Consider the following 12,220-nt stretch of genomic DNA (forward strand, 5'->3'; position numbering starts at 1 on the left):
CAGGAAGGAGCGCTCACCTCGGCAGGGAGGCTTTGGGGGAGCAGGAGGAAGCTTCACAGCCTGCAGAACTGCAGGCCTGCAGCACAGGCAGTGGTTGGAGGAGACTCCTGTGTCGTTGTGTCCCCACTTGCTCATTTACCAAAGAAGCCACCCACAGCTGAGCTCTTAATGTGCTCGGCATGTTTCGGCGCTGAGGCCCTAATTGCACGCTGTCGGCAGATAGTGAGCAGGGCCACGATCACACGCCCAACTTCCACGGATCTGTTATTGTTCACAGATGACCAGATCGTTCCTGTTACCAATTGCTTCCTTCTCTTATCCACTGTGCAGATACCAAGTAAATCTGTTCTTCATGCTGCTTTCTTTTCCACATCCTCTTGCTTAGATCTGGCTGGAATGGGATAAACGTGGCATGGCTTTGACATGGCCGGCAAAGTCTAACGTTGAATTGAATTGCCATTTCAGGGGGGAGGATCTTCCTGTGATTATCACCAATTACAAGCCAAGTGTTAACTGCTCAAAGGAATTAGCTGCTCTGCCTTGTGTTTTTTTTTACGTGCACAAGGAGTGGGGCAGCTTGCATGTAATTAAAGAACAACTTTTAATTTCCTAAATTGTAAATGCTTCCTCTCATCAAAAAATCAAATAACCGTACCAATATATGCCTGGATTAAGGCTCAAATAAGAGATGGGTCTTTGTTTTGAAGGATAAGCACGCTTAGTTTCACACGCCATTTTTTTCAGTTTCGATTGGATCGTGGTCTTTAGAAGTTCAGTAGGGACTAGAAAGCGTAGTTTGATTTGGGGCTATTTCTAATATGAATACCATAAAACCTGGTGGTGTACAATAATTTATTCTGCTGCCGAAGTATTGTTTTAGCTGAGTAAACTGCCTCTGCACTTGGATGCTTTTTTCCAGCGAGCAGCAGAAATACATGTGAAAGATCGATTGGATGTCAGTCTAAAGCCTAATCCTAGGTAATTTATTCCATTTTACCTGAGAGAAAGCTCCAAATATGTGTTCTTCTGTTTTTAATCAGTCCAACTACAATTGATTCAACTTTTGCCTGAATAAGGAATGAGTAAAAACTGAGCGAGAGCCTCAAGATTTGGCTCTTATTCATTAACCTCAGGGCAGATTTCATTTTGTATGATTTTTAAGCTATTAAAATGTTGGTTGGCTTCCATTTGAGCTCAAATTCCTAATATCACCAAATAATTATGTGTAGATGATGAAATGAAAAAACAGGCCTGTAGTCTCCGAACGCACATTTCAGTCTGGGTGGCTGAAATGGCTCATAACGTTCAATGCATGAAAATGGGGTGGATTGAATAAATTAGCAGAATCACAAAAGGAAACCACTATAGGAAATAGTTTTACACGTGTAATCACTGAAATACTCTAGTGAATGTGTCAATCTGTACTAAATAAATATATTTGTTTATAGACATGCTCTGTATTAGCTTCCACTCTTTCACAGCACTTTGCCAAACAAAATCCCGCTAGAAGTAGGATGTTCGCACCCGAGTAGGAGTTTCTTGGATAAATATTTTTTCTATATTGAGACCAAAACCACTTCTACAAATTTCAGACTTTGATTGAAATACTGTATTTCTTTTTGCTGTGTTTTTTTTTTTTTTCATGCTTTTTGCTTTCTTTTTTTTTCTTAACCCCCCCCCCCCCCCCCCAATCTCCTCCACTGGCAGCCACTGATGCATTACCTTAATTCCTCCTACCTCCCACCGCTCCGGTGCGCGGGAGCCGGCTGCGGACAGACTGCATCCGTCAGTCGATGTGCGTGGCTGGAGGGCCTCCACCCAAACACCACCACCCACTAAGGACCTCAGAACCTGAGAAAATTCCTCTTTTTCCAGAGGTACTGTCCCATGTCCTCTGTGATATACTCACTTCCCCAAGAACACATTGCACTGAATCCAAAGGGAGAGTAGAGATGCTGCGCCCTCTGCCACGTGCATTCGCACAATGTCTGCAGAGGGTGGGAGGGAGAAGAAGCATGTTGCAAAATGCCATTAGATGTTCTTTTTTTGGTACAACAATTTCAGCAGTTTCAAGAAAAGAATATAAGTGGAATATATCCTTTTTTGTCCCTGATGATTTATTTCAGAGTAATACTCTCTCCTCCTCTCCCAATACCTTCCAAGTTGAGCCTTCATTTCTGTACCTCTGGTATTTTAGCCATTACAATGGGAGATACAACACAATGAAAATAATAATTGTTGAATAGCATGTAGTATTTCCAAAGTGCCGTGTATTAGCTCCATAATCAATCAATCCTGAAAACAGTTTTAAGTGAATGATGGTATTTCTGTTTCAAAGGCAGGGGAAATTGAAGCGCAGCAACATTAAGTGGTTTGTCTGAGGCCACACAGCAAGTAAGTGTCGGAGCTGGGAGCTGAGCCCAGCCCTGGCTCCTGCCCTTGTGCTCAGACGACTGTACCACACCATGCTGTTTCCAAATAAATTCACTAAAAATCATATGCTAAGCTCTTGAGCAGCAGAGACTTCGTAGGGGCCATTTAACCCTCTGATGTTACACTCTACATTAAAAAAAACTCTCCAGCAGCAAACGTTGAGAAGAGACATCCTTGGAGAGCATAAGCCATCCATGTTATTTCAAGCTGAGTTGTGCCATATTGCAAGTTGAAGAAATTTTTGTTAGTAGTGGTAAAATTTCATCTGGGAGGGCAGTGAGCAAGGCTCTGCAGTGCCCTTCAGAGGTTTCAGCACTTGTCCATACCTGAAGTCTTTTCCATCCATATTTCACCATTGTGCTTCCATTAAGGTGAAGAATTAAGCATCCCCTAGGACACCAGAGTCCAAAAGGCTGTGCCCGTTGAGGTCTGGGCTGTGCTTTGCACATCAGACTCACCTCTAACCTGCTTCTCAGCATAAGAGTTGGGGCAGGAACCCCACTTCAGGTTTTGCAGCCTGGGGAAGGAATTCTTCTCCTGGGTTGACCCAGGGGCGGCAGTTGGGTCTGGGTAAAGACTTAGGAGAGTGTTTTCTTCCAATGTGAGAGGGAATGTCTTCTGTTCTCAAACAATTAAAAAGAGTTTCTTGCTCTCAGACAAATAAAGCCCATTAAAGTTGGTGGCAGAGATGGGAAGAGCTTTGCAAAAATATGTTTGTTTTGCAAAGCTGGCTGCCAAGTGTTGTTTTATAGTTCCATTTTTCCCTTCTTTCTCCGCTGTTTACAATACCCTCTGAGAAACTTAAAATGATCCTTCTCTCCCTACCAATTCTGTTCTTTTTTTCTTTTGGCAGGATCTGGTACCCCACTCCCATACCCCAGTTCTTGCTGCAACAGAAGCCATAATCCTTTGGCCTTGTTTTTCTTTCTTACAATTATCAGCCCAGCCCTGTGAGCAGCCTTTGCTAGTTAAGTGCAGCATCACAAATTTGGTAAAATGAGCTGAAGGTCAGCAATAAAAGCCCTACATTTTGTCCTCCTTCCACTGGCAGTGTCACACAGAGGTGTCTGAGAAATGCATTTGGGCCTGGCTTGTCAGAGATCCTGCGTTTCCACCAGCCTTGAGAATGGCATTATTCCCAGTACAAGAAAGCAGAAATAAAAAAAGTTGGGCATTTCAGATCTACACAATGTTCTTTAACAGACTTGGATGATATAGCCTGGATGTATCCTGGTCCTGGGCACAGCAACACTCTTTTACGTGACCATTGAAAAAAATTTACACCCTTGGCAATTAAAAGTAGACCAGAGCCCAGGACTGCCTTTGCTGGAAAGCATTTTGTTACAGACCGTGGAAGGATAGTTTAGTGAGGTAGTGCTTTTATCACTGCTCATGGTACGTAGCAGGGGGATCGAAACTAGATGATCATTGTGGTCCTTTTCAACCCATGCCATTCACAGAATCACAGAATGGCCTGGGTTGGAAGGGACCTCAAGGATCACGAAGCTCCAACCCCCCTGTGCCATGCAGGGCCACCAACCTCCCCATTTCATAGCAGCCCAGGCTGCCCAGGGCCCCATCCAACCTTGTGTACGGTGTGCTGGAGCTCTCAGTGCCACTGCTGCAGCAGCAGAGCTCATGGGCTGGGAGCACACCTGCTCCATTCACTTGTTCTCTTTGTGTTTCTCACACCTAACTGCGATTCCTCGGGGACAAACTGAATGGTGCTGTGATTCTAGAACAACCTCTGCTGTATGGATAAATGGATGTTGCAGCTTTCAGCACGGCTGTCTGGCCCCATCAGAAATGAAACCCAGGCGATTTCATGATTGCAGCAGGGGAGATCACTTGGGGCTAAACCTGGGTGTTTACACATATATATTTGGGATTTGTTACTCATTATTGACCACTTACTAGACGTCATGTACTTTAAAAGTTCCCTCACTCTCTGAGTAATATCAGACATCTGTGCTTTGGCTACTGATTAAAGATGGATTTGTAGAGCTGGAGCCTTCAGTGCTATTGTTTTGAATTGGAGAGAGAGTTAGCCATTCTATTTCTTTTGTAACATGTATATCCTTTTAATAAGGAGAGTTTATATCCACACAAATTTATTTAGACCTAAACAGAAGCAGCTAATTCTAAACAACATGTGGATTCTCTTTTTTAAACAATGTTGCTTATACTTTGCCTCCTAAACTAATTATTATTTTAATCTCTAAACAAGCTGACACTTCTTTGCATGTGGTTTGTCTATGCAGGCTGGGAAAATTAGAAAAGTAACCTTCTAATCACAGTGTTTTTAATGGAGATGTTCTTATGTATTAGGAGCTATGAATGTGTTCTTATGTATTAAGAGCTATGAATGTGTCCAGAGTGACTCGTTTGATATTATGGTGGGCTAATGAAATTTCAGAGTTAACATTCCACAAATAAAAGGGAAAGAAGGCACAGGGAGAAAGGGAGCAGATTTAAAATTAGAGAATCTTTGTGTTTTATGGGTTCCAGGTTATTTGGAATGGAATGAAAGCTAATGCTACATCCTTTTTTCCATTCTGCCAGCCAGTGTCTGATCCAAGAATGTCTCTTGTTCAAAGGGCAGGGCTCCCTCCACTGTTCTTAAATAAAGGCTTTCACTGTCTGAGATCTAATCCTCCCTGATTTTCACAGTAACGTTGTACGACTGCACGAGGAGAATTATTTAATGAAAAAAAGTTTTGCATATGATTCCCCTATCGTGAGCCTGTTCAAGTCATATGGTTCGATTTACATTTATGCAAATATCAGAGAATAGAGCAAAATTACCAAAGGGGGAAAGGACTGGGGCATGTCACAAACAAGATGTGCCTACTTGTATTTATGTTTGCTAATGAAATTCAGCCATGACTTGCTCTTTTATTTTTATGTCTGTCTGCCATTCCACTTCATGCAGTGTAATTAAGCCACTTGCCCACACACATACAAAAGGATAGCAAGAGAGGGAGACTTCAAGTTTCAAAAATGCTGTTTGTAACATGCTTATGAAGGACCTTTGACATGGTCCCCCACCATACCTCTGCACTGGAGAGGATTGCCAGTTACAGCCTGGAGAAGAGAAGGTTGCAAGCAGACCTCAGTACGGCCTTCCAGTATTTGGAGAGTGATTACGAATAGGAGGGAAATCAGCTTTTTCCATGGGTACAGGACACGGGGAATGGTTTTAAACTAAAGGAGGGAAGATTCAGATTAGATGCTGGGGAAGTTTTTCTCTGAGAGGAACAGATTGCCAAGAGAGGCTGTGGATGCCCCATCCCTGGAGGTGCTCAAGGCCAGGTTGGATGAGGCCCTGGGCAATCTGAGCTAGTACCTGGTCTAGCAGTTAGCAACTCTGCTTGTGGCAGTGGCTTGGAACCTGCTGATCCTTGAGGTCGCTTCCAGCTCAAGCCATTCAGTGATTCTGTGAGCTCTGATGCGAGTTTTATCATCTTCAAATGATACAGGAGATCAAATTCTCCAGTGATTTGAAATACTGTCTCACCTTTAATGTCGGTATTACTGCAGAATTAAACTAGTGGAAGATTTGACACAATAAACCTTAGTGTCTGGGGTGTCCACTGGAGATTTCCCTTGATTTTCCAAAATTTATCCCAAATAAGAATTTAACACATAACAGCCCACTGTTCAAACAGATTCACAGCTGTTTCTTTCTCTTGCCAAAATTATTCTTTCTTGTCATGCTGCAGCTGAGAAGTACTATAAATTGTTAAGTGGAAACCATTTCTAGTTAAGATATCTGTTCAGAAGTCTTTGTTTTCTAATCTGACATATTCCCAAACCTGGGAGTACTCAAACCTGGGAGTACTCAAATCTTGGGGCTTAGCTCATGTCTGTTCCTGTAAATCATACCTTCAGTGTACCTGTATTAAAAAATGATATGATTTCTGCCACATAAGTTGGCCCTACAAGCTTTTCACTAAACTGCCTCATTTCGTGTGACCTACTTTGGGAACGGGAGTTTTGCTGCATGGAGCAGCTTTTTGTGGTCCATCATAAAATCTTACCCTGTGCTCCTGCTGCAGGAGAGACACGGGGCTGAAAAAGAGAGTAGAAAATTACATTGCTTTTCATCATTCTTAGGGATTTACTTCACTATTAACATTTTGTTCCAGATTGCCTCTTTATGCTATTAGTTTTGCCTTCTTCCACCAAACCAAGGACAAAGCACAATGCTCCTACTAGCTGACTGACAGAGATGAGCACTGCTCATCTTTTCTACTTCATCGCCCCTTCTTTCAGATTGTTAATAAATAAATGAATAAGTAATGATCGCATTCCTTGAGAAGATTTCCAAAAATATCAAAATCCAATATGCTTTGGGAAGTTAGAAGGCACAACATTTTCTGGGTGGATTTCCTGGTACAGTAGGCAAGTAGATGACGACTGATCCAATGCAGTGCAGAGATTTAACTGGCATGAATTTGGGATTGCCGTGTTATTTGCAAATGCAAAAAAAAAGCCATGAGAAGGTTCTTCAGTAGCCTGAAATGAAGAAAATGCACCCATGTGGTGCAGAGGCCAGGAGGTGGAGCATGCAGCAGCAAAATCGTCATGCCTTTTCCCAACATGGGAACACGTGGCAAGAGTGGAAATGGGCAATGAAGGTCTGTTGCTGCTTTCTTTTTGGTTCACCATGCTGGGTTCTGGTTGTGGATAGCAGCAATCTGTCCTTTTAATAAAAGCAGGAAAAAGGGTGAAAAATATGATAGCAAAGAACCCAATGAGTTTCTATGAGCTAGATTGACTTGGTAAGGTTACATCAACTTCCTGTAGCACGAGATTTGTTCTGGGAAGGTGGACTACACGATTTGTGCCAGCAAGGTGGTTTCCCACATCTAAAAGGTGGTCTCTTGCTCACCCACACAGGTAGAGGGTGCGGTAAGAGGCTGTAGGACCTTCAGCCATGGCAGAGAGTCAGCCCACAGCAGGAAATATCAAAGCACAGGCTGGGAGACAGTACGTTTGGAGAGAGAGCACACACAAAATTTGGATGCAATAAATGCCTTTCCAAACTGGGCTCCAGAAATTACAGTGGGCTTACATTATCTCCTAACATTGGGCCGTAGCAAATCTATGCCAGCAAAATGGGTACAGCTATGGCCTGCCGTTTTGATTCCACATCAGGGGTCTGCATCGTCCTCTAGCTGTAATTCGGAGACAAAGAGTCTTTCTTTTCTCTAAAGCTGGCTACTTCCAAAGTGGCATAAAGCACCCAAAAGCCTCATCCGAACCGCAGCCACAGCGGATGACTGTCACATCCCTGCACATCTCTCTTGCAAAGGCACGTGCACACAAGGCTTATAGGAAACATCATGCTGTTTCTCCTCACAGTTCTTGGCATGCAGAGATATGCCTTTTACTTTCATGAATTCAGCTGTATACATCTTTGTGATAAATGGTGTAGCTCAGGACTGGGGAACGCCTGTAAAATAGCTCCGCAATGCATAAATGTATTTTGGAAGTTAGGCTTTATTATCTAGCAGTGTATCAACATGAGAAAGAAGTGTTATCTTATTATGGAATGGGATGAAACAAACTTCCTCCTGTGAAATACTGATTTCCAAACCGGTTACCTTTAAGCTGAGGTTGAAGATAAAGATTGTTTCTGCGTAAAATGCTTCAGTTTGTGGCTAGATTCCTTAATAAACTATGCATATATCAGAATGACTTTCTCTGGCTTGGGGTGGTTGAAGTGTGTTGTTTTCATTATTGCTGAGTTTCAAAATGGCTTCAGGAATTTCGTTGGCCCTTTCCAAAAAAACTCAACTTCGGGCAGAGATTAAAGCAAAGGAAATTTCAGCCCAAGGGCAAATGTTTCACCAAGTTTAAAGTATGTGAAACAGGGAGTTTAGGAGGAAATAGTTCTCAATCCTAACTATAGCCACGCTAGCTATAATATATGGCTAAATATAGACCAGTGGGTGTGCCCAGCTTTCTGAAGGTGTTATCCTTCCTCCTCTAAGGCTTGCTTCTAAAATGACCTTTCCAGGGATATAATGAACGCTGTAATATTGCCCGTGTTGGAAAATGTTAAGCTGTGTTATTTCCCAGGTGAGCCCAGCCAAGCCCGGCTTTGCTCCACGACCAAAATTCCTTTCATAAAATTCAACCTTTTATCTTTCATGTGAATCCAGCGTTGGGTTCATTGATCTCCAAGCAAACTGCACGATAGCCCCGGATATTTTGTTTATGTGTTAAAGGTTCTCACTTGGGTCACAAACCTCTGCAAAAGTACCGGGGTCAAAGAGCTAAAACCATGGCTTTTGCTTTTGCATCAGCTTCAAAATGCCAGCCCTAATGTCCTGGGCAGGCTGCACATCCAAACTCCCTTGGACTTGCTGCTTGTGGTTGTGGGAATGTGTTGGCTGCTCTGTTTTTATGCATTTCATGTTTGGGTATAGAGTCTTTGGATTTATTTTCTTTGTTTGCTGTGATATTCTCATGGCTGATGAGTTGCTGGGTATCTCCCCACACTCATGTTGCACTCTATGGCTTTGAACCATATAAGTTTGGTGTGAATGTGAGGGATGCTGCACTGAACATCTTGTACGTGTGTCTTTTTCCATACTCAATGTCTGCAAATGCACACTTGCAGTTTTTGAAACTATTTCCTTACAATTCAGAAGAAATACTAAGCTGTCATCCTTTGTCTTAATGATTCTCTTCTAGTTTAAGTGAGGAGTCTTTGATAATGCTGAAATTCATTAGGAATTGCTAGTGAGTAACTGAAACCAGCAGCTCAGTGTGGCACTGCCTGAGTGCATGAATGCAAGAGCTGCAAAGTACGTATCTGATGTCTGTAATTTCATTTTCGGAACTGGATGACTGCTGAAGGTGAACCAAGTAAAGCAAAAGTATTTAAGCTTTCCTTTTTGAAAATGCCATTAATATCTAAAAACAAAATGCACTTCTAAAGCAAGAATATCCCCTTAAAATATAGAGTTTCCAGCGTGCCTGGGTTAAAAAGGCAGAGCTTCCTATATTGATTCAGAAGGAGACGTTAAAAATGCATGAGAGGTATTTCAGTTGCCATATCTTGTACGTTTTCCCCTTTTTTTTCTCAAATGCTGTTTAACTCTTGTGCTCCTTTATCAGTGGAAGTGCTCCACCCCAGGTTTGTATGATTTTGTACTGACCGGAGTGTCTCTCAGATCCGTTTGGTTTGGTTGGCTAGGGATTACACCAGTGTCTGCTTACATAGCTTTAGGCTCACGCTACCAAGCAGGCTTGGAAACCCGTAATGATCCCGTAATCTCTGGGCTATTAGGGCAGTTAGGTTAGAAGCAATTCTCCAGTGCAGTGAATGGAGAACACATGCTTCTAAAGGACAAACGGCTTCGGTATAATAGCGTATTTTTGGACTCATCTATTTTGCAGGCAGTTAACAAAATGGGATGTTACATTTTTGCATCTCTCTCCCTCTCCTGAAATAGAGTCACTAACCACTTGTTAACCACACTGATTTTTTAATCGTCGAAGTGGTTGCTCGCAGCTTCCCCACCAGAAATGTTCAGATTAAGCACACTATTAGATTGCAGCCAGAATAGTCTACAAAACAGGAAGAAAGCCTCGCCTCCCTCCCTGCCTTCTTCTCTTGTTTAAGTTGACATGATAATTCATTACAGATTTTCTCTTTCTTTGACAGAGTGCCTACCGCAGAAATGGGATGACTTTTCTCGCCTGCTGATATGGATGTGGCTGCAGCAACAGAAAAGACAGTGTTATATTAAGGTGATTTTCTCTTCCCCTCCACGGAAGGAACAAAAAAACACAAGCTCCAATGTCTCCGCATGGCAGTGAGTGGGCTGGTTTGTTGTGACTATCTGCTGGCTGACTCCGTCTCTCTTTCCAGCCCCCTCAATCGTTATTCTTGTTTACTAGCTGGAACATTTAGCTAATTAATGGCAGGATGTTTGGGATAGCGTGTAGGTGGATAAGAATGCAGATCGCACCAGTTTGATGTTTGCAGGGGACTTGCTGCTGTCAGCCCCTTTGTAAAACGCCATGTCATCTTTACTCAGTTGTTTGGAAGTCTGTTTTGGTAGCAGTGTTGTTTTGGGAGGCAGGACGGGGCAGAAAGAGGCCAAAGATATTCTGAGTTTTCCATGATTTTTACAAAAAGTCAAAAACCTGCACTGCTTTCCACTTCCTCCAGTCATTCCTTCCAGCTCAATGCAGGAAGGGGCTTTTAGATAAGAGCAACAGCAGAGAAGAGGCAACCTACACTTTATCACTCGGGCAACCTACACTTTATCACAAAGGCTTGTCACAGACCCAGCACCAAAGCAGCCAGCCCCGAATTCCCAGTGCTGCCATTTCTCCCTGCTGCACTCCCATAGGAGCCCAACCCACCAGGGGAAGGCTCTGCAGCCATTTGGCACAAATCTGCCCCACTCCCTCAGCATTTCCCAAAGTATCCAAACAGCCATGGCCCCCTCAGCAATTCTAGATGCAGGCTGCATGCAGCATGCCACCCGAGGAGATGTTTTCCCCATCACCAACAAAAGCAACACTGCTGTTGGATTCAAAGAAGAAATACGCCCTTCGTTGCCTTTCTGTATTTCAGCTCACTTTGTTTGTTTTCAGATCTACTTTTTAAATCTCAGCCCCTCACTCTACAATTCTTCCCGTCCCCCTCTCCACCAGCCCAGGCTGTCCTCACCGACGGATTCGTTTCTTCACATTAAATCCGTACAAATATAGAGCTAACCACAAGGAGCTGAACCAGAGAGAAGGGCTTATGCCTCAGCCCATCCCTGGGATCTGCTGCCTGTGTCCCTGGGGCAGCCCAGGGGTCTGCATCAGCCGCCTGGAGCACAGGCTTCAAATCTGACTTAAACCTCAAATTAAGACAGAGCACTCAAGGGATCAAGGGGAGATCAGCAAAATATTACTTTTATATAGTGCAGCCGTCCTCCTCCTTTGTGCTGAGTATGTGAGGTCTTAACTTTTACTCCCACCGCATGGTATTGTGGTCATTTGTAAGTGGTTTTCTTGCCCGGCTTTCCTGGACCTGCTTGCAAAAGCTTTAGAAGTATCTGTATATTAAACAAACAGAAAAATGCCTCTTCTCCTTGCAACCGAAATGCTGCCAACATGACCTTTGTACGTCAGATATTACTGCCACTCGTCAGTTGTTTTGGGGTTTTTTTTTTGTGCCTGCTTAACCTTCTGTATTCTGGAATTAATCTGTGTGCAAAGGAGTACAAGCATACACCACCGGCTATTAAACGGAGTTGGGAAGCTTTCTGATGTTCCATCTGTGCTTGTTGAAATATATGATTAAACTTTTCTTTTTATCATCATTCTTATTTTTGTTGGCATCCTTCATCACGGAAAATTACATGCTTGCTGTAAACATCCCGGCTTTTCGAGAGGACACCAGCATTTATTGTATTTAGTTTCGATCTGCAGGCATATAGACAGAAGGGACTGTTTCAGGCACTGGGTAATGGAATCAAAATTCCTTCCGTAACTGTATCTCTCTCAGATTTTACATTTTAAAATATGCACAAGCAGGGAAAATCCTGGCACTTATTTTTTACCGGTCTGCCCAAAGTCCCAGAGAATGAAGACTCAACATACATTTCTCTAGGAAATATGACAGGTCGTGTTTTTGTTGGTCTGCCGTGTGTTTGTCTATCTTGAACAGCCTGACAGGCAATTATTTATAAAATCTGGGTTTGCCCAATAAGCCCATTTAATAACCTTTCTCTTCTCTACATAAGCCATGCTCTGAACGGAGAGTAGA

At 43.0% G+C, this 12,220-nt stretch overlaps 1 protein-coding gene across 4 annotated transcripts in view; it reads left to right on the forward strand.

Moving 5' to 3' along the window:
• The window catches only part of SUPT3H (SPT3 homolog, SAGA and STAGA complex component), a 271,671-nt gene extending 259,897 nt beyond the window's left edge, over positions 1-11,774 (forward strand). For all 4 annotated transcript variants that reach the window (XM_048935370.1, XM_048935369.1, XM_048935371.1 and 1 more), the window contains one exon: positions 10,115-11,774. In XM_048935370.1, coding sequence (XP_048791327.1) covers positions 10,115-10,156 — 42 coding nt within the window. In that variant the 3' untranslated portion in view covers positions 10,157-11,774. The remainder of the gene's footprint in view (positions 1-10,114) is intronic.
• The last annotated feature ends 446 nt before the right edge of the window (positions 11,775-12,220 follow it).

The sequence above is a fragment of the Lagopus muta genome, chromosome 2 (assembly GCF_023343835.1).
Source record: "Lagopus muta isolate bLagMut1 chromosome 2, bLagMut1 primary, whole genome shotgun sequence".
Lineage (NCBI taxonomy): Eukaryota > Metazoa > Chordata > Aves > Galliformes > Phasianidae > Lagopus > Lagopus muta.